This window comes from Gracilinanus agilis, chromosome 2 (genome assembly GCF_016433145.1).
Source record: "Gracilinanus agilis isolate LMUSP501 chromosome 2, AgileGrace, whole genome shotgun sequence".
NCBI lineage: Eukaryota > Metazoa > Chordata > Mammalia > Didelphimorphia > Didelphidae > Gracilinanus > Gracilinanus agilis.
In genome coordinates this window covers 252,390,312-252,413,091 of record NC_058131.1, presented here as the reverse complement: position 1 = coordinate 252,413,091, position 22,780 = coordinate 252,390,312, and the positions used below count along the sequence as shown (strand labels likewise).

The 22,780-nt window shown below is 36.7% G+C and overlaps 1 protein-coding gene across 1 annotated transcript in view; it reads right to left on the bottom strand.

Moving 5' to 3' along the window:
* RTF2 (replication termination factor 2) overlaps positions 1-17,999 on the bottom strand; it is a 75,918-nt gene extending 57,919 nt beyond the window's left edge. Inside the window, exons 1-5 of the mRNA XM_044663836.1 lie at positions 17,865-17,999; positions 6,209-6,303; positions 5,675-5,768; positions 4,327-4,466; positions 1,833-1,911 (exon numbers count right to left, since the gene is read on the bottom strand). Of these exons, the coding sequence (XP_044519771.1) occupies positions 1,833-1,911; positions 4,327-4,466; positions 5,675-5,768; positions 6,209-6,303; positions 17,865-17,933 (477 nt within the window). The 5' untranslated portion in view covers positions 17,934-17,999. The remainder of the gene's footprint in view (positions 1-1,832; positions 1,912-4,326; positions 4,467-5,674; positions 5,769-6,208; positions 6,304-17,864) is intronic.
* Between the last annotated feature and the right edge of the window lie 4,781 nt (positions 18,000-22,780).

Genomic DNA, 22,780 nt, shown 5'->3' with positions numbered 1-22,780 from the left:
CTGAACAAATTATAGCATATGAAAGTAATAAACTACTATTGTGCTAAGAAATACAGTTCCAGAGACTGAAAGATATGTATGGATTAAGGCAGAGTGAAGCAAGCAGATCCTGAAGAACAATTTATATTACATCAATACTGCAAAAACAATTTTGAAAGATATAAGAACTGACCAATGTGTGATTCCAGAAGACTAATGGGAGCATTGCACCTCCTTACAGAATGGTAATGGACTAATATGCAAAATAAAACACATTTTTGGATACTGCCTATATGGTAATTTGTTTTGCTTGACTATGTAATATCTCATTTTTAAAATTGTATCCTCAGTGCCTGGCATAGTATTTGGTATACAGATGATGCCTAATCAATACTTTTGCATTCGTTTATTTATGAACATTCTATTAAAAACTGAATTGTCATACTAAACGGAATGGCTAAAAACGTGGTTACCTATCATTAACCTTCTCTGAGCTTGGACCATAGATAGCACTTTGTTTTACAACTGTTTAATGCACTTCTCATGTAATACTGTATATTAGCATAATTTGTATTTATGTCACAGTCACCTATCTATGAAGGCAAGGGGTTTCTTATAATTTCACAAAACTTTGTATTCTCCCAACATCTAATACAATTTTCACTGCAAATAGCAGCTGTGATGTAGAAAAATGAACAGGAAATAAATTACAGCTATTTTTCCTGGCAACATCATTATAACAATTAACCTCCAATCTCACATCTCCGAATGCTTTTCAGGCATCTCAAACTGGATGTTCAGTAGACATTTCAAACTCAATATGTGCAAAACAAAATTAATCTTCTCCAACTCTTCCCCATTACTGCATAAGGCAACATCATCTTCCCAGTCCCTCAGGCTCAAAACCTAAAAAGTCATCCTAGATTCTTCATTATCTTTCACCCCACTCCATATCCAAGATGTTTCCAAGGCCTGCTGATTTTACCTTTGCAACATCTCTTGCATATGCCACCTTCTCTTCTCTGACACTGCCATCACAGTGCAGACTCTTATCACCTCACGCCTTGATTACTGCAAGAGCCTTCTGGTGAATCTGCCTGCAACAAGTCCCTAACCATTCAAATTCATTCTCCATTCAGCCACTGTAGTGATTTTCTTAAATTTAAAGTCTAATCATGTTACACACTCACTCCCAACTCAATAAAACTCTAGTGGTTTCCTATTGCCTCCAGAAGCAAATACAAAATGCTGTTTGGCATTCAAAGCCCCTTCATAACCTAGTGCCCTCCTACTTTTTCTGTCTTTTTTACATCTTGGCCCCCAACAAATACTCTTCAATATAGTGACACTAGCCTCCTGTATGTTCTATGAACAAAACATTGCATCTCAGTTCCAAGTATTTTCTCTTGCTGTTCCCCATGCCTAGAATGCTCTCCCTCCTCCACTCCAACTACTGACCTCCTTGGCTTCTTTTAAGTTCCAACTAAAATTCTACTTTCTACAGGAAGCCTTCCCTAATTACTTAATTATTTCCTATTTATCCTGTATATAGCTTGCTTTGTATATATTTATTTGCATGTTGTCTCCCCTATTAGATTGTAAGCTCCTTGATGGCCGGGACTATCTTTTGCTTCTTTTTGCATCCCCAGAGTTTAACAGTGTACCTGTTACATAGTAGGTACTTAATGCTTATTGACTATTACCACTATCAAAACTTATGAACTTTACTGGTTCACCACATAACTATTTATGGCTTCTTAGTTATATAAAGTTGTAGAACTATGCTTTGTGTCAAATAAAACACTACTGTCAACAGACTGTATGACAGAGATGATAGGGTTCATAGAACTTACTGTATGACAAACTTCGGCTTTGATTTCTTTCAAGGCTCGTTCAGAAAATACACAACCACAGCAGCGCAAGAAGCAAAACCTTGACAATAAAACAAAAATATAATTATTAATACATTCATATTTATTATAAATAATTACAAGGTAACAATAGTATAATTTAACATAACATTAATTATAACAAAAATAATAAACAAAATTGATAGATAACATAAATGCATTTATTAATACAAATTAATGATTTTATTATTACCTAAAATTTATTGAGCATAATTTGTGTTCATGCAATATATCCACGTGTTATTTTACAATACAGTTTTAAAAGTCTGAATTCTATATGTAGTAGGTTAACAAGCCCTGTGAAAAAAATATGTCAAAGGGATAGAACATTCATCTCCTTTTTCTGTTTCTTCTTTCATTCTTTGGAATCTTGATTTCTAAACTGTGAATTAAGTATCTTTAAAATCTTGGGGGTTAAATGCTTTTAATAATCTTGGTAAAAAAAACCATTATATCCAGAAAAAGGTAATTCACATTATAATTTACAATAAGATCTAAGAAGTTAAATGCCTACTTTCCACATGACCCCTTGTGGCTGATTAGGGAAAGGCATATACCCACAATGCACAATACATCAAGGAAACCATTCACCCTAAATTTTCTACAATAATCCTCATTTTATTTTATTTTTTTTTACTTTTAAAGAGGCATTGCAAAATCACATATAGTCACCCATCTCCACAATGAAGGAGCTAAAGATATGTGGGCTTTATTTTTACTACTCAAGGAAATGCTAATTAAGGGGCTAACCAATGTTGAAAGCACGTCAACTATTGTCCTTAGACTTTTCAGACATAAAGACTCTGACTGCGCCTAGAAAATGGGAGGCTAGAGGACATTTATAGCGTCACAGCAACAAAGAATGAAACAGTGGCTCAGGCTTAAGATGGACCAGCGGATCTCTAATATAGGAAGATGTTTATCATAAAATAAACTTTTAAATGTCTAGTTGGGCTATTGCTTAAAAATTCTCTGATTAGATCTACATGGGCTATTTATTGTTGTCTATGAAGAAACATTTGGCTGATAACACAATGTTCACTGCCTAAAGTATATTACCCATACAAAAAAATTGTTACCTCTATTATAAGGAGAGAAGACAAAGATAAGTTCTTCTTTTATCAAGCAAAGGCTTGCATATTACACAAATGGATCTGTCACTTCAATGATGTGGGCATTCCCTTCAACAAGAGAGAGAGCTACCCATCCATGTATCTATCCAATGTGAATCTTACCATGTCGTTCCATAAATTCACCACAGGAAGTTCACTCAGTGCTAGAGGCCTTTCTCATTATTTCTTAACACTGAGAAGACACTTGTAGACTACAAGATCTGTTCTTAAGTTAAATCTTGCTTTCAACACATGACCAGTTTATCTTTTTTTGCTCACACATATTAAAAAATAATTTCATTTACTTTAGTTCTCTTTCATAAGTTTTTTTTTTTTTTAACTCTTACCTTTTGTCTTAATATCAACTCTAAAACAGAAGGGCAAGGGCTAGACAACTGAGACTAAGTGACTTGCTCAGAGTCACACAATTAAGAAGTGTCTAAGGCCAGATATGAACCCAGATCCTGCTGACTCTAGACCTGGTGTTCTATCCACTGTGCTACCTAGCTGCCTCCTTCATAATATCTTGCTTGTGATTTGTTATAGTGTGTTCACACACACCATCTGCGTATTGTAACAGGAATTTAACTAAAGTGATCTTTTATACCAAGGTTTCAATAAATGTAAGGATCTCCATTAAAATTCAACTTCTAAGCCTCATTTAGCCTCATTGTGGTCAGGTGACCCTGAGTTTTCAAAAACTATACCAACAGAATGCACGCTCTGTTAAGTTTTACTAAGCTGAAAACATTTAGCTTGTTGTCCAAGGATCAACCTAGGGAAATTAAAAGAGGCTTAGCAACAGTCTGGTCAAAATATTATGAAGGTATTTATCCACAGAAATTCACAAAGATATTCAACTAGTTCAATAGAAGGGATGTGATCTGTGTCAATGGAAAGAGTACCCATGTGAAGAAAGAAATTACTAATCTTTAAAGTACGGAATTGAGAAGAAATTCAAGGCTACTCTTTATCACTTTCTGCTGGGCACAGAGCCAGTACATTAACCACACACTCCATAACATTTTTCCATTGTGGTAATTTGTAGCTGTAGTTACAAGGAAAAGAGACTCACTTTATGGGAAACATTTGCCCCTTGCTTCCTTTCCCAGGGACAAGTATATCATGTGGGAATATTGTGGAGAAATGTTTAAAATAAAAAAGTTCTCCTCAATCCCACATTAAGCTTTCTGACTAAACTACAACAAAGCACTGACTGGACTTGGAAATTACACTAAAGGGATCAATGTGATGAATATCTACTTGTGAATTAATAGCACCTTTAGGATAAATGTTCAGGCAGGACTTTATTGTGAATTACTGACCTGTGCCGACCATTCATCTCCAGGCCTACAACAGGGCAAATAAATCGGGCACGTTGGAGATCATCATATTTGTCACCTTTTGTATTTCCTTTATCACCACTCCAGGCTGGATTATCTGAGAGCTTTAACTCTGTCACATTCTAGGAAAAACCACCAACATTTAAAATAGTTTATATACTAATCATTTCTCCTTAGTAACTCATAAAACCAAAACAGAAATTACTATTTTATTCCCTCTCTACTCAAACTTTCATTCATCATTAGTTTTTGTATACCATCCCCTAACTGAGGACAACCCTGATCTCCTAGTTGCTAGTATTTTCTCCCCACCAAAAAAGTACTCTGTATTTGTTTATGTTTGTGTGTTGTTCCCTATTCCCAACCAAAGAAACATAAGCTCTTTGAGGATAGGGATTCTATTGCCTCTTAAAAAAAATCTTTGTATCAATAGTAAATAACAGATTCATTACATACTAATTGCATAATAAATGTACTGAAATGAATGAATTATATCATCTAAATTACTCCAAACTGGGATATAACATTACTCTAAAATTATGGAAAGAACTAGTGTTTCGCTTATCCACAGATGAGCAAAAAAAATTTTGATCATTTTGATTTTTAATTTTCAACCTAATTCAACCAACACATATTGAACATTTGCTATATGCAGTATTTTGAGAGGAAGAAATAACTTTCATTACTAAAAATTAAATCTTGAGACAAAAATTGTACTAATCCAATGATAAAAGTAATTTTTTCTCTTTATGAAAGAATTATCATTAATAATAATTTCCACAAGACAAATGAAAACATAAGAGCATGACATAATGTTAAGAACTAGTCTGAGAGACAAGAGACCATCCAGACCCCAACTCTCCCACTGATTAGTGTGACCTTGAAGCAAGTCATTGAATTCTTACACCTTAGTTTCTTCATGTGCAAAATGAAAGTGAAGCATTTTTTTCATTTTTATATTTTAAAATTTCATTTAAGATCTAAAATTCTATGAAATTATTTTCCAAATCTAAAATAACAAGAATTTCCTTTAATAATTAAAATATTACCATATGATAATGACGTTTGTATGATAGTTTATAGCTCTGAAAACTTTTTTTTGATATATATTATCTGATCTAATCCTTTACACTTTGTAGAGAAGGCAAATATTATGCCTATTTTAAAGATGAGTTACTGGAGGCTCAAGGATGTGAAGTGGCTTGGCTAAAGTTACATGGCAAGTTAGTGAAGCTATTACCCCCTTATGATTCTCATTTTTAAGCATAACCAATAACAATAAAAGCAAATATTTATGACCCTTAAATTATTTCAGAATTATTAGTATTACCTTAATGCTCTTAATGTGAGATGCTGCCTGCCCAAGGGCTTTTTCATTAGATTTGTCCAATAAAAACTCAATCACTGCATCTTTGTTATAAAGTCTGTAACAATAAGAGGTAGTGAAAATGTTATAATTAAAGAGAATAATAAAATATCTTTGCTAAGGGAGGCAGGATTCATTGAATGCTTAAAATACTTATAAGGATGGATAAACTATATTTGACAATGGAACGTATCACATGACAAGTATATTTTGGAGAAATATAAGAAGAATATATTAGTTATCAATCAAGTTGACTTAAGATACGTGTGGTATGTACAAGGAAGGCAACTAATTTTAAAAGTAGTCCTGAGGCAGGGCTGGGCTTGAAGAATATGATTCAGATATCTGCTTGGACAAAAAAGGAATCCAGAATGAAGGTATTTGCTGAGGATAATCCACAAATGGATAGGTGACAAATAGCTAGCTCTATTTACAAATACAAATTTACTTGAAATTCATTTTAAAAAGAGAGTAATAATTCAAATAATAAAAGTATACCTGCCAAGTTCACAAGCTACTATTGGTCTTCTTAGTATTTCTTGGCTTAAAGTACAGTAGTTCCATTGGGCCACTAATTCAGCATTTTTGTCAACCTATGAATTGAAAAAAGAAAAAAAAAGATGCATTTGCTTTCAAGTTATTTCCATCTTCTATTTGACATGTGGTTCAAATTTCCCCTATGATTTGCTCCTTCATTCCCCTTCAACCACACATGGAATCTCAACACATTCTAGAAGTATTCTACTTCCTTAATTAGAAACTCTGACATTCCTTTATCAGAACATATCATAACTCCATCTCCTATGTTTCACCTTTCCTAAAATAATGCTTCATCTTCACCTACATCTCCAGTCCCTTCATTCCTTAATACTTTCCCAGGCCATCAGTGCTGCTCTGACTTTCCAATTTCAATCATAGAGTAGTCATTTTAACTCCATACTCTCTTCTGCTCTTGAATCAACTTGTTCTACCCTGGCTCATCTCTTCCCAAACTTCAGCTCTGGACTATTGTTCATCCTCTTCTGTTCCTAACTAAATGGAACTGAAAGAAGTCACACAACTGTGCTGAATGAGTCCAATAAAAATCTATGTTAGCCAACTTCAGCTGGGCCTTCATTACAGCAAGGCAGTCCTTTTATTTCTAACTAATTAATTCCCAGTCTCATTCCTTAAAGACGCTCTTCCAAACTTTTTCTTCTTTACTCAAATCTCTTATTTCCTTTCTCTACTTTTCAGCAGAAGACCTCACCTCTTATTTTACTGAGAAAATTGAGGTCATTTGACAAGAGCACTCTCTTCTTCTATTCTCTTCAGTTCAAACTCCTTTGATATTATTTTCCACTTATGCCTAGTCTCTGATTATTAATAAGGTAACCCTTCAACATTAAAGAATTGTTGGTGGAGTTGTGAATTGATCCAACCCTTCTGGATGGCGATTTGGAACTATGACCAAAGGGCTCTAAAAAACTGTCTGCCTTTTGATCCAGCCATACCACTGCTTGGCTTATAACCCAAAGAGATCATAAAGAAAAAGACTTGTACAAAAATATTTATAGCCTCGCTCTTTGTGGTGGCAAAAAATTGGAAAATGAGGGGATGCCCTTTGATTGATGAATGGCTGAACAAATCTGGTATCTGTTGGTGATGGAATACTATTGTGCTGAAAGGAATAATAAACTGGAGAAATTCCATATGACCTGAAACGACCTCCAGGAATTGATGCTGAGTGAAAGGAGCAGAAACAGGAGAACATTCTACACAGAGACTGATACACTGTGGTAAAATCGAATGTAATGAACTTCTGTACTAGCAGCAATGCAATGACCCAGGACAATTCTGAGGGACTTATGAGAAAGAACGCTATTCACATCCAGAGAAAGAACTGTGGGAGTGGAAACACAGAAGAAAAATAACTACCTGACCACATGGGTCAATGGGGATATGATTGGAGATGTAGACTCTAAGCAATCACCCTAATGCAAATATTAATAATATGGAAATAGGTCTTGATCAATGACACATGTAAAACCCAGTGGAATTGCTCGTTGGCTATGGGAGGGGGAGGGAAGAAGAGGAGGGAAAGAACATGAATCCTGGAACCATGGCAAAATATTCTAAATTAATTAATTAAATAAAACATTTCAAATAAAAAAAAAAGGTAACCCTTATCCTTGGCAAGGCACACTTGATCTCATCCCTTCTCTTCTTCTTTAGGAGATTGCCCCTCACTCACTTGAATCTTTGACTTTTCCCTAATAATTTTTCTAATTTCTTCAAAATGACCAAGTCTACCTTGTCCTCAAAACAACTACATGCTGCCATTCACTTAAGCTATCATGATATAGACTTCCTTCTTTCCCGAGTTAAACAAACAAATTAAAAAATCAATCTATACTCGCTACCTCCACTACTTCTCTCCTTTACTCTTCAACCCTTTTGATGAGGGCTAAAATGTCCCACAAATCCTGCCAAGTAGCTGTATATAATCAAAAGAACGTAGAAACAATAAAGTTTATTAAAATAGTACCACCTTTTATATAAGATAAGAGAGCTGCTTAGATTCTCTATTATGAAAAAACTTCACCATCAATCTTTAGATATAACCTAGGCCTATGGTGGAGAACCTATGGAATGCATGCCAGAGGGGGCACTCAGAGCCCTCTCTGTGGGCATGCTCACACAGAGTTCACCAGAGGGACATGGGGCTGGGCTGGTCCCCCCCATACAAGTACACCTGAGGACATCACCCTCTAAAAAGTTCACCATCACTGACCTAGGCCATTGGTTGGAGTCTCTGAACAGCAAGTACAGGTGGTTGTTTCCCAGTCACACAGAACTGGGTTTATACAATGCTCAATTTCCACAATCACTGCCCTCCTTAGAGTCTGTGCAGAAAAGGACAAAACTTAACCAAAAGTTGCCCCAGAGTAAATTTATGAACCATGGATAAAGTAACACCAGTTCTCTGAAGACATAGGGCAACAACTACCCAAGCAAATGACTCTTTCCTTAGTAACTAATCAAGATAAAAAGCATTTCTGAAAGCTTCTCAGAGCCTTTCCACTGTCAGCCCTTTTCATTGCCATGGCCTTTCCATTTCCAGGCCTTTCCATCACTAGGGTCATTCCACTGCCTTCCTCCATCTCTCAATAAAGTTTGCTCACTCACCTTAGAGATTGCTTGAGTCATTACTTCTTTGGACTGTATCCTTTAAGATACAGCTTAAGTAAGATATAGCTTAAATAGTACTTCCTATATAAAGCCTTTTCGGATCCCCAAACTACTAGCATGTCCCTTCTCAAATACCCCAATCTCACCTTTCACATTCTGATTTCATCACATGACTGAAACTGTTCTATCTAAAGTCACTTAATGATTTATTATTTGCCAAATTTTATGGCCTTTTCTCAGTCCTCATTCTTCTCAACATAACTTCTTCATCTGACACTGCTAACCACCTTTTCCCCTGGATCCTATCTCTACTCTAGGTTTTTATGGCATTACTCTTCTATTTGTCTAAATGATTTTTCTTCATCTCCTTTGCTAGTTCACTATCCATATCATGCTCCTTAATGATGGATGTTCCCCAAGGTACTGACTGAAACCCTCTTTCTTTACCAAATAACAGAGGAGTTTCTTCTTTCTTAGGTTACATGAGTTTAATGATCAACTCTATGAAGAACTCTACCCCCTACCCCCAGCTCTGGATAGCCAGCCCCAGTCTCTTCTTGAACTTCAGTCACCTACTAGATATTTTAAACTGAATGTTTCAGAGATATATTTTGGACGTAACGTGTCCCAAAACTGAACTCATGTTTTCTCCAAACCCTCTTCTCTTCTGAATTTCTCTATTTTTATCAAAGTCTCCACTATCTTTCTAGACTCCCAGGTTTCCAAACCTGACATTATCCTCAACATCTCACTCCCTTTCATCCCACATATTCAATCAGTTGCCAAAGTTTGCCATTTTCTACCTTCATATCTCTCACTCTACCTTCATATCTCTCATTCTCCTTCCCCTCTCTCTTCTCATAGCTACCAGTTTCAATTAAGTCCTCATCATTTGTTACATAAATTGCAATGTCCTTCTAAATGGTGTCCCTACCAATTTGATTAATTTCAGTGACTCTCTATTATTTCAAGAATCAAATATAAAACCTTCCATTTAGATTGTAGGATTATTCACAACCTACCTTAACCACCTTTCTAGCTTCATTGGAAGGCAAACTGGTCTTCTCTCTTATTCACAGAGGTTACTTCATCTCCATACCTCTGTGCCTTTGTATTGGCTATCTCCTAGGCTTAAAGTGAACTTTCTCCTCACACATTTCCCTTTTCCTTTAAGATATAGCTTAAATAGTACTTCCTATATATAAAGCCTTTTCGGATCCCCAAATTACTAGCATGTCCCTTCTCAAACTTTATTATTTATTACTTTTATTTTACTACTTTGTATTTATTTGCTTTTACTATCTTCATATTTTAAATCATAAATGACTAAAACATTTCTTAAGCACTTACTATGCACAAAGCAGTATGCTAACTGTCAGAGACACAAACAAAAAAAAATAAGACAGACCTGGTTCTCAAGGAATTCTCATTCTAATGGGGGAGATACACACAGAAGGTTTCAGTTGTAAGTCAGATGGAAAAGTAGGGTGGAACATAAAGCAGATGGTAATGCCTCTTCTTTAATGTCATTTCCACTAATAAAAATCAGACCAGTTTCTGATGTTGAACCATTTGACAGCAACAAGGTCTTTGGTGACAAGAACCTTCGTTTTCTGGATAGAGAGATATGGCTGTAACACTGAAAGAGCAATTGCTAGGCTTCATCTTGACAGAGGCTGCTTCCTTGCTTCAAGCAATGCACTAAGCTTTGCAAGTCATAAAACTCTTAGGTTTAGGCTCCTGGGCTGTCTCCATTAGGGTTTGCGGGGATGAGGAGGAGGTACTTACCAAGCTGGTTGTGGTGTTTTGACATACCTGGCACATGCTTCTCCCTCAGGGTACCTTGCTACTTCAACTAGGATAGGTTGTTTTCCCTTTATATAGCAGTTGGTGGGGATGGCTCATCCTTCTCTAGGATTTGCTTTCCCAATAGCAAATAAATATTCTGTATATTTTTATATACATACTTGTTTCCCCATTAGAATATAAGCTCTTTAAGAGTAAGGATTGTTTCATTTTCTGTAGTTGTATCCTTAGCACAGCATGAAATGTGTGGCACATAGAAGGCATTTAATAAACATTTACTGATTGACGGTTGGAAATGAAGACTTGATTACAGAATTTTAGAATGACAGAATGTTTGAATTTAAAAGGATCTTAGAGATGACCATTCTCCTTGCCAAGATTAACTACTTTTCATGTACCCATGATCTCTAGCAGACTGTCTCCACTATAATTCTTACTTTCCCTCTAATCCTATATTTCTTCTTATCCCATCTCCTTCCCTGCCACTACCAATTCCCCTAGTTATCATCTTATACTTCCCCACCCCCAAAAAAATTCCATCTGAACTCAATGCCTCTACTTCTCCTTTCACCCTCTTCTAAATTCTTTGCAATTTGGCTTTTGACCTCATCTTTAAATTGAAACTGTCCTATTCTGAGTTATCAATGAACTCTTAACTGCCAAATCTAATGACCTTTCTCAAGTCTTAATCTTCCTGATGGCTCTAAGATACTAGGACTATCTTCTCCCCACAGAATTTCTCTCTCCTTTCTAAGTTTTCATAACACTGTTCAGTTCTTTTGATTGATCCTTCTTAGCCTACATTATCATCTATACTCATTAATCCACAAATTAACATACTCACTATACTTTCAGCATAATTCTTCTAAGTGTCTATTAAAACCACAAAATTTAATTTTGTGTTTTTATCTATCAATTTAAGTTTAAAAAAAAAAATATATATATATATATAAAATCTGTCCACCAGAGGGCACATTATAACATTAAATTTGAGTAAGTTGACAGACACTGAGCCATAAGCCAGAGTACTATGAAATATACAAATACAGGAATACAAAATCCTGAGAAATATACCTAACCTGATATTTCTAAACATGTAAAAAGATATTATATAAGCCTTTATGCCCCTAATGTCAATCTTCTTCCCTTTTCTTTTGAGAACAGTTTCTAGTCTATTTTTTCATTTTCACACTTGCCACTCATTAGAACAGTTGAAGAAGAATGGATTACTAGACCTCAAAAGTCAATCTATGGAAAAATAACTAATAGAAAGGGTATTAAAAAAGCCCTCTTCGTATATACTCTCCCCTCCTGATGCTTGAAACTTTATTGTAGGTGATATATTTTTGTTTGGTAAAGTATTCTTCCATGTTTTCTAAAATTCAAAAACTCAGTTGTTAATGCATTGTTTCAAACTTCTTAACATTAGAGTTCATCAGAGGCCAGTGGATATCTGCACAAAGTAGGGCAAAGGAAGGAAAGGTAGAGATGCTCAAAATTCTTCTTTACAGGTTAACAGAGAGAAGTCTAGTGCAACAGGTAGAATACAGATAAGAGTAACAAGCAGGACACCTAGATGGGAGTCTAGTTTCTACCACTGACAAAAGGAAGCTGGGAGTGACTAATCTCTAAGGCACCTCCAAACTGAGAATTATACTAGTAATTTTTCCTGCCATGCCAATATTTTTACATAGATTGTAATCCCAATAGAAAGTGTTCTGTCCCACTTCAAAATTTTCTGGATCATCTTGTTTAGATATCTCCTACTTATATATTATCACCCCTCATCAAACTTAATCTTTGTTTATGGTCTATTCTCTCTCTTCCACCTCTCAAACCACTCATCCCCCGAGTGTACAACATAAATTCTTTGAACAGGCAAGAGGGAAAGCTGTGTTATTTTAAAAGAAACATACACTCCTTTACTACATCTCCAACAAGTAATTATCCACTATAATAATAAAAGCAGCTAACATTTAAATAGCCCTTACTATGCGACAAATACTGTGCTAAGTGCTTTACAACATCCTCACAACCCTACAAATTTAGTTGCTATTATTATGTCCATTTTACGGATGAAGAAATTGAAGCAAACAGAGGTTAAGTTCCTTGCCCAGGGTTATACAGGTAGTAAGTGTCTGAAGCTAGATTTGAACTCAGGTCTTCCTGACTCCAGGCTCTGCATTCTATCCTTTGCACCTCCAAGCTACTAATACTCCAGGAGCAGTACTACCACAACCCTTATACCAAACACCTAATACTCTTATTGCAACCTAGGACAGCATTAGATTTTTGGTCATCCTTGTCACTCTGCTGACTCAAAGTGAGCTTTCGATCCATTAACACCCTAAGATGTTTTTCAGATAAGCTATTATCTATCTAGCCACTTCCCTCCTCAATCCTATACTGGGGTAAAGTTGATTTTTTTTTTAACTTAAATGTAGGACACTATATTTGTTCCTGTTACATTTCATCTATGAGTCAACTCTGTTTGACAAGGTCTTTTTTAGTTCCTATAATAGAATAGAATAACATTATTCTAGGGTTGTTGTTTTTTTTTGTCAAAATACAATACTCTTTTTTTTTTTAAACCCTTACCTTCTGTCTTAGAATCAATACTAAGTATTGATTTCAAGGTAGAAGAGTGGTAGGGTTTAGGCAATTGATGTTAAGTGACTTGTGCAGGGTCCTACAACTAGAAAGTGTCTGAGGTCACATTTAAATCCAGGTCTTTCCATCTCTAGACTTGGCTCTCTATCCACTGAGCCACCTAGAATGAATGCCTCATTCCTTTTTCTTTAAAAAGCAAACAAACAAAAAAAGACTTTGAATATGATAAGCAAGTCATATATACTAACATCCAAATCACTGTTAAAAATGTTAAAAAGCACAGTCCCAAGTCCATATTTCTGAAGAACTCCATTAAAGACAACATTTCAAAATAATACTGACTACTGTTTGGGTTCAGTCACTTTAATCACTTCCAAAATCATCTAAGTACACTAAGTTCTACCCTATATCTCTCCATTCAATCCACAAAAATAGTACAAGATGCTATGTTAAACATTTTTGTAGTCACATAGTCATAGAATAGGTGACTAATTCCTGTCTATTGAATTAAATACAGTAATGATTTAAATTTTGTTTAAAAAGCCATTTACATGACAAACTACAGAGTTGATATCACAATTTAAATCCAAAGCACAAGTACCTTGTAATATATGGGGGTTTTGAAGGAAAAGAAAAGTCAAGAATGATCCTAAGGCTCCAAGATTACACTATTATGATTTGGAGATAAAAGAAACCTTAACTGACGTCAAGTCCAACTTCATCATTTTACACAAGAGTAAAATGAAGTCCAGAGGGTTGAATGATTTTCCCTATAATCATAGGGTAGTAAGTGATTTAAAAGTTTAAATTCATTTATATTAAAGCCAGATTTAAGTTCATATTTTCTGACTCCAGAGCCAGCTCCTTTCCCAATGTATCAACTGTCTTTCTAAACCAAAAGATAAGCGGTTTGATTTCATTTGTATACCCTGATAAAATGAGATGCAAAATAATAAAGGCTTTGCAAAGTTATACAAACATAAGAAACCTAGTTCTACCGCTTAGGACTTCGCTCTACAATCCCTCTACTCAGTCTTTGTTCTGGATTTCTCTATTACTCCTCCATATAAATTTAAGAATACTAGAGGTAGAGGCAAGTGGAGAGAATCATCAAGCCCTAACTCCATCACTTAGTAGCCCTAAGTCAAGTCACTTAACCATCCTCCAAGTACTTATACTAGTAATCTTCTGAATATACTTTGCCTATCAAGGCTACTATGATGGGGGTCTAATATACCCTGGATGTCTCATCTCATGAGAACATCCAAGTTACAGCTAGATGGTAATAGTGGGTAAAACTGCTGGGCTTGGAGTCAGGAAGACTTGAATGCAAACAGCTTCAGAAGCATAGTCATTTAATCTGCCTGCCTCAGTTTCCCCAACTCTAAAATGAAGATCATGATAATACCTACTTCAGTGGGTTGCTGAGATGATTATATTTGAAAAGCACTTAGCACAGTGGCTGGTACATAGCAGGCACTTAATAAATGCTTTTTTTCATTCCTCTTAAATATTCTATAGTTGGGCCAAACTAAATTACTCTCTATACCTTCTTGCTCTTTCATTGGCCCATTCCTTTGCTCACATGATCTCTCATGCCAGGAATGATTTTTCTTCATCATCCACCTTCATTTATCAATGTCTCTCCCTTACTCCAAGGCCCAACTTGGTTGTTACTTCCTCACTGAAGCTTTCTCCACTCCTTTCTTTGCTACCTCAATATAAACACATAGCAGAAAGCAATCTCTCTCTGGAGAAGCACAGTGGAAAGATCACTAAACTGGAAGTCAGGAAAACTGGGCTTGAGCTCCAGTTCTACTAGTAATTTCCTTCAACCTTGAGCATCTTTTCTATGTACCTGCGAACTATAAGATTGTTAAGGGTCTCTTCTGAATGAAATACTAGAATATTAGAACTGTATCAATGTATGAACTTCTCCTTTGCACACATTTTACTCTATCTTACCCCCAGTAGAATGTAAGTTCCTTGAGAATAGGCTTATGTAATTTTTTAATCTTTGTATCTCCATTACTGAGCACAGATAATTGAACTGAAAATGTTGAGATACTTCTAGTTGTAGAATCATGAGAAAATCAGTAACTATCTCTGAATCTTAGTTTCTTCTTTGTAAAATGGGGGTAGTAATACTATCATTATCTACATCACAGAGACATTCAACAAATATTTATTGGAATCCTAGTATGTGCAAAGGACTGTGCTAGGTATATAAAGATTAGAAAAATACAAAAAAAATCTAGCCTCTGCCTTTGAGCTTATAGATAATACAAGGTAATTTGAGAATATTAGAAAGGGGGAAGGATTGGGGGTTAGAAGGGGGTGGTTTGAAAGGCTTCACAGAAGAAGTGGAATCTGAGTTGAGCATGGAAGGAAAACAAAGGTTCTGAATGGCAGAAATGAAGGAGAGTTCCAAGCATGGAGGATGGTTTACAAAACTACAAAAAGGTATAGATGGAAGGTCAAGTTGGGGAACAGCTAGTAACCCATTTTGCATGAAACAGTGCTTGAAGGGTAATACTGTAAAATAAGACTAGAAATGTAAATCAGAGTAAAATTGTGGAGATATGGGAATGCCAGGCTCCAGAGTTTCTATTTAATTTTGAAGGCAATAGTGAGCCACTGATAATCTTGAATGGGCCAGTCATTCGGTCATATCTATGCTTTTAGAGGATTATTCTAGAAGCAAAGTAGAGAGTGAATTGGAGTGGGGAGACAGATGAAGCTAGGGTGATGAGTTAGGAATTTATTACACTTCCCTGAAAAGATGATGTGGGTCTCAGTTAAGGCTTGGAGTAGAGCAGAAGAGGGCAGGTCTTTATAAAGGATATAAATGTAGAAGCAACAAGACTTGGCCAAAGATTAGATATGGGATTGTATAATTAGAATTTGCTCCCTAGGACTCTTAATTCCCAGCATCCCACTTCTGTTCTCCTGTTAGGTCCTTACATTTTGGAGATAAAGTTTGTGTGTGACTCTGCCTCTCACTTTTCCCTCAAACATGGCTGGGAAAACTTTTCTTTATTCAGGCTTTTACTTTTGTCCTTTTATTTCTTCTACTTCAAGTGATCATTAATTTTAAAAAAGTGATAATTAATAAATCTTATTAAATCTTATAAAATATAATACTTGGAGTTATTGGATATTAATTTTAATCTTACAGGATTTAAGGGACAGGAAAAAAGGTGATTTGGAGGTTATTAAAGCTGATAACCTGATAACTAGAAGGATGGCAATGTACTTACTGGAAATGGCTAAGTTTGAAGTGGGGAATGTTTAGAGGAAACTGCATATTTGAAATATTTATGAGACTCCCAAAGAGAGAGGTCCAGCAGTAACTAGACATGGGTGTGAGTGATGTGATGTGATGTGATGTGATGTGATGTGTGTGTGTGTGTGTGTGTGTGTGTGTATTGGGGGAGGGGAGGACATCTGGTGGCAAAGTAGAGAGAGCATGGGACCTGGAGTTAGAAAGACAGTAGTTCAAATTCTGTCTGAGACATTTACTAGCTGTGTGCCCCTGGGCAAGTCATTTAACCTCTTTAATGCCTCTGTTTCTTCATTTGTAAAATAGGGATAATCTTAGTACCTCCCCCAGAATTGTTGTAAAATCAAATGAGATAATGACAGTTAAGTGCTTAGCACAGTGCCTAATACATGAGTTATATGCGTTCCACACTCCAGGATGAGAATTCTTCACATGTTTGAGGTAGACATCTCCCTCACTCACTAATTGGTTTGAGGTCTGTCAGTTATCCCCAATCAGGTTTAGTTTGCCTGTTGAGATGGTTTTACAAAGGTGTAGCCTCTGTGCATGTTACAGCTTCTTGGAGCAACAGGTGAGAGCCGGGTGATAGACACCAAAGGTGGATGAGCAGCTGTGAAAAGGGCTCACAAGCCCTCACACCAAAGGTACTAGTTCTTCCTGAACACCCCATACAACACGCAGGGATCTAGTATAGAGACCTGAAGGACATCCACATTGAGAGCAAATAATGATCCTGAAAAGAAGATTGGGTAGGAAAGACAAGTAGGAGGAGAAATAGTAGAGAGGAGGGTTATAATAGAGAAGAAAGGAGATATTCCCAAAAGTGGTCGACGGTATCAAAAATAACAGATCAAAGAAGATGAGTACTGATAAAAGAAAAAGTTTTTGGATTTAGTTAAGAAGTCCCTAGTGACTTTTGAATAAAGTTTCAATATAGTTAGGGATGGTGGCGTTAGATGCTATATCATGAGAGTTGAAAAATTATAAAGAAGTGGGCAAGTTAAGACGAGTGAGGGTTATTTATTTTTTCAGGTCTGAGGACACCGGAGCGTTTGTGGAGGCCAAGAAAATAGTCAATCCGTAAGGAAAAGCGGAAGAAGTAGGGAAAGATCAAAATGTCGAGATCCCGACGGAGTCAGGGGGAACTGTCACAAAGAAACTATTCTGCGTTTAAAAAAAGACGGGTGGTTATTATTCAGCTCCATCCCCAAATTCATTTCAACTTCCCCGGGAAGCAGTTATTTCATGTGATTCTCCTCCCCCACATTCGGCCCCGGCTCTGACCTTCTCCACCTTCTTCGGCCCCTTCACCAGTTCGTGCCTCTTGGGAATCGTGCCCCCATCACAGCCCATCTCTCCTCAGTTCGGTTCGTTTCCGCAGTCTGCCCTACCGGTCGTCGCCAGAACCAGCTCGAGGAACTTCCGGCGCCCTGTGATGATGCAAGAGACTCCCGTTGCTATGACGACAATGGTTGTCGGCGAGGGCGGAACCCGAAGGTGAGAGAACTGAGTCAGTGGTTCTTATGGAGATGGTTGCCAGGGAGCCGCGCCTTCCACAGTTGTGGGAGGAGACGAAGGTGCTGCGCTCGAGAGCGGGCGTAAGGTTCTTTCCTCGCCTTTGTCTTTGATTCACTTTCCTCTCAGTTCTGCCCTGCTCCGGCCTGGCCAGGCTTGTTTCTTTTCTTCTTAGTCTTTTCTTCCTTCTCATCCTGCCCGAGACTCTTGAGCCCCTGATTAGGGGCTAATTTCTACATTTTCCACTGGAGGACCCCCCCCCCCCGATTGTTCCCTCTACTCTTGGGAAGATCCTAGAAAACTTGAGGATCACCCCTTCAACCCCGCTCAGTTTCCCCATCTGTAAAATGAGAGGATCGGATGAATACAGGGGTCCTTAACCTTTCTTGTTTCATGCCCCTTTGGCAGTTTGTAAAAGCCTATGGACCTCTTCTCAGAATAAATATCGAAGGAAATGCTAAGGTTAGAGGTTAGTGAAATAAATATTTAAATTTTCCCCCATCCAAGTTCTTGGAATATTGGGGAACGAGGAGCCTAAGAACTTCCCATTAAGAACCGTTGGACTAAATGATCCTGAAGGTCTTCTCCAGTGGTTATAGGCTGTACACAGGAAGTAGAAAATAGTGAGCATTATAAGCACCAGACAGAAAATGAAGGGATCTGTGTTTTATTTATGGCTCTACGCTTTAATTGTCTTTGATCTTAGATGAGTCGCCTAACATCCTTGAACCTTAAACGATTGGGCTAGACTTAATAATCTCTAATGTTTAGAGCTGAAATTCTATAATACAAATAAGGATAATCAGTCCTTGCCTATCTCACAGAAATGGTATGAAAATCAACAATCATTAAGTGCCTACTATGAACCCATACTATATAAAATTATTAAATTAGGGGTGGGGAAGACAAATAATGAAACTTCTTTGTCTCAAGAAACTTATATTGGGGGGGGGGAGAACAAGTACTTATGAATGAAAAGTAATTCTGTATTTCCTTATGAAGAAATGAATAAAACACCAAGTGCTTAAGTCTGTGCTAAGTGCTAAGGATACAAATAGAAAAATATGACAGTCTGCTCTCAAGGAGCTCAAATTCTAATGTGGCAGACAACATATATGGAAAGTTTCCACAACAAGGCAAGATAGAAATGTCATCAGCAAAGCAGATGATGTCTTTTTTGAAAATGACTTCTCTACTAAAAAAAAAAAAAATCACACCAGTTTCCGATGTTGAACCATTTAACAGAGCCAAAGGGCTTTAGTGACAAGAATTTTCTTTAATGGGTCTTCCTTCAACAGATGTGCCTTTAGCACTGACAGGAACAGTTAGTAGGCATCATCTCAGAAAGAGAGAGGGTCCCTGGAATGCTGACTATGGGTAATAGACTGTGAAGCATTGCTGTTCCCAAATCACATGGGTTCCGGGACCTTGGCCATCAATGTTTGATGGGAGATTATAATAAACATGGTAATGTGGTTTGATTTGCATGGCACATGCCACTCCTGTATCTCCTTTTGGGGTGCCTTGCTGCTTCAGCTAGATTGGCTTGCATATCCTGTGTATGGCAGTTGGTAGGGATGACTGTGTGCTTCTCCACAAGAGTTACTTCTCTGGATTATGTGTGTGAAGGTTTTTCTAGAAGCAGGACCAAATAATTATATAGGAAGTATAAATATACAAGGAATAAATATGAGAATGCAAAATCGATATAAGGTATTAGAGAGGGAAAGCAGTAGCATTGAGGATTAAGAAAAGCTTTTTAAGAAGGTGCTGCATGAGCTATTACATAAAGCAAGAGAGGGATTCTATGAGGCAGAGAGGAAGACAAGGCACAAGAGAAAGCTAATGGAAAAACTTGGGGAGGGGAATTCCTACATGAGGAAGAACTTGGTTGGATTGTAGAGGGCAGAAAAGGGAGAAATGCACAATAAAGCTAGAGCAGTTTATAAAGGGATTTAGGAGCTAAGAAGAGGAAGGATCTGTGTTTTCATTTGGTATAGGGCAGTGATTCCCAAAGTAGGTGCTACCACCCCCTGGTGGGTGCTGCAGCGATCAAGGGAAGTGGTGATGGCCACAGATGCATTTATCTTTCCTATTAATTGCTATTAAATTTTTAAAAAAATTAATTTCCAGGGGGATAAATAATATTTTTTCTGGAAACGGGGCAGTAGGCCAAAAAAAGTTTGGGAACCACTGGATAGAGTAAAGGTGTCAAAATCCCAGCCTCTGCCTTTAAAACTCCTGAGGAAGGACCCAATTAACTTGCTGTAAAAAATTTTTTCTCTCAGTTTTCTGCATTCCTTCTAATTTTGGTTGCATTGTTTTGTTTGTGAAAAACCTTTTAAACTTAATGTAATCAAAATTATCTATGTTCTTTATTTCTTGATTAGTCAAATTCTTTTCTTATCCATAGATCCAACAGGTACACTATTCCATGATCCCTTAATTTGCTATAGTTTCTATGTTCATGAACCCATTTTAACCTTATTGAGGTATACTGTATGACGTGTTATCTATATCTAATATCTGTCAAACTGCTTTCCAGTTTTGTCAGCAGTTTTTGTCAAGTAAGAGCTTATCCCAAAAGCTTGGATCTTTCAGTTTACTAAACATAGATTACTATGTATACCTAATCTATTCCAATGATCTACTCATCTATTCTTAGCCAGTATCAAATAATTTGTGGTTTTCTCTGTAATTATTAATAGGGATCTATTTCTATTTGAATTCGACACCACTAGTAAAGGGAATTCCTGAATGAGGAAACTTTCTTTACCAATTGCAGTTCTATAATCTCAACAGCTTATAGTTTTAGAGAGCTGATTAGAACACAGAGAAGTTAAATGACTTTCCCAAGATCACCCAGGTCACACAGTTAATGTGCCCAAATCACAACTGGAACTCTCATTTTCTGGGCACCATAGCCATTATGGTAATGACCATATTATTTTATTTCTTGCCTAGACTATTACAATAAAATGCAGGTGGATCTGTCTGCCTCAGGTCTTCCCCCATTCCAATTCATCCTATATTCAGCCACTAAAATAATTTTCTAAAGCATAGATGTGACCATGTCACCTCCTACTCAGTAAACTTTAATGGCCTCCTATTGCCTCTATAATCACATACAAAAATGTTCTCTGTTGGTTTCAGAGCCCTTCATATCCCAGTCCCCTGGTACCTTTTAAGTCTTTTTTTTAAACCCTTAACTTCTGTCTTCATATTAATTCTAAGACAGAAGAGCAGCAAGAGATAGGCAATTGAGGTTAAGTGACTTGCCCAGGGTCACACAGCTAAAAAAATGTGTGAGGCCAGGTTTGACTCCAAGTCCTCCCCACTCCAAGCCTGGTACTCTAGCTACTGTGCTACCTAGCTGCCCCTTCTTTCCAGTCTTCTTACATTTTACTCCCCAACATATAACTCTTTGATCCAGGGATATGGGTGTCCTGGCTGTTTCACAAACAATCACTCCAACTCTGCTTCATTTTCTTTGACTGTCCCTTATACCTGGAATGTTATTTCTTCTCATCTATGCCTACTGGCTTCCTTAGCTTCATGTCTCAAATCCCATCTTTTTTTTTAGATATTTTATTTTTAACAATTTTCCACAAAGTTTCCACAAAATTTTCCACAAAGTTATATGGTCCAAATTGTTTCCCTTTTCCTCTTCCCTCCCCCTTCCCAGAGATAGTAAGCAATTTGATCTGGTTATACATGTATTATGCAAAACTTATTTCCATATTGTTCATTTTTGGAAGAGAATAATTATATAAAACCAAAACCCCAAAATAAAACCCCGAATAAACTAAAGTGAAAAATAGTACACTCTTCTGTGCATTCCAGCTCCAATAGTTCTTTCTCTGGAGCTGGATAGCATTCTTTGTCACAAGTCCTTCAGAATTGTCCTGGCTTGTGTTGCTGAGAGTAGCCAAGTCTTTCAAATTCCATCATCCCATAATATTACTGTTACTGTGTACAATAGTCTCCTGGTTCTACTTATTTCATACTGCATCAGTTGATGTAGGTCTTTCCAGCTTTTTCTGAAATCAACCTCTTCATCATTTATTATAGCACAATAGTATTCCATCACCATCATATGCCATAGTTTGTTCAGTCAATCCCCAATTGATGGACATCCCCATAATTTCCAATTCTTTGCTACCACAAAAAAGGGCTGCTACAAATATTTTTTTTAAAGTAGGTACTTCCCCCATAAAAAAATCTCTTTGAGATAAGTCTTAGTATTTGGTATTACTGGATCAAAGGGTATGCACTTTTTTATAGTCCTTTGGGCATAGTGCCAAATTATTCTCTAGAATGGTTGGATAAGTTCACAACTCCACCAACAATCCATTAGTGTCCCAATTTTAGCACATCCCTTCCAACATTTATCACTTTCCTTTACTGTCATATTGGCCAATCAAATAGGTGTGAGATGGTACCACAGCATTGTTTTAATATGCGTTTCTCTAATCAAGAGTGATTTGGAACTTTTTATATATGATTACTGATTTAATTTCTTCATCTGAAAACTGGTTGCTCATATCCTTTGACCATCTGTTAAATGGGGAATGGCTTGTTTTCTTATAAATTTGACTTAATTCTCTATATATTTAAGAAATGAGAACTTTATCAGAAAAAATTTTCATAAAAATTCTCCCTTCTAATTTTGATTATAGGTTTTA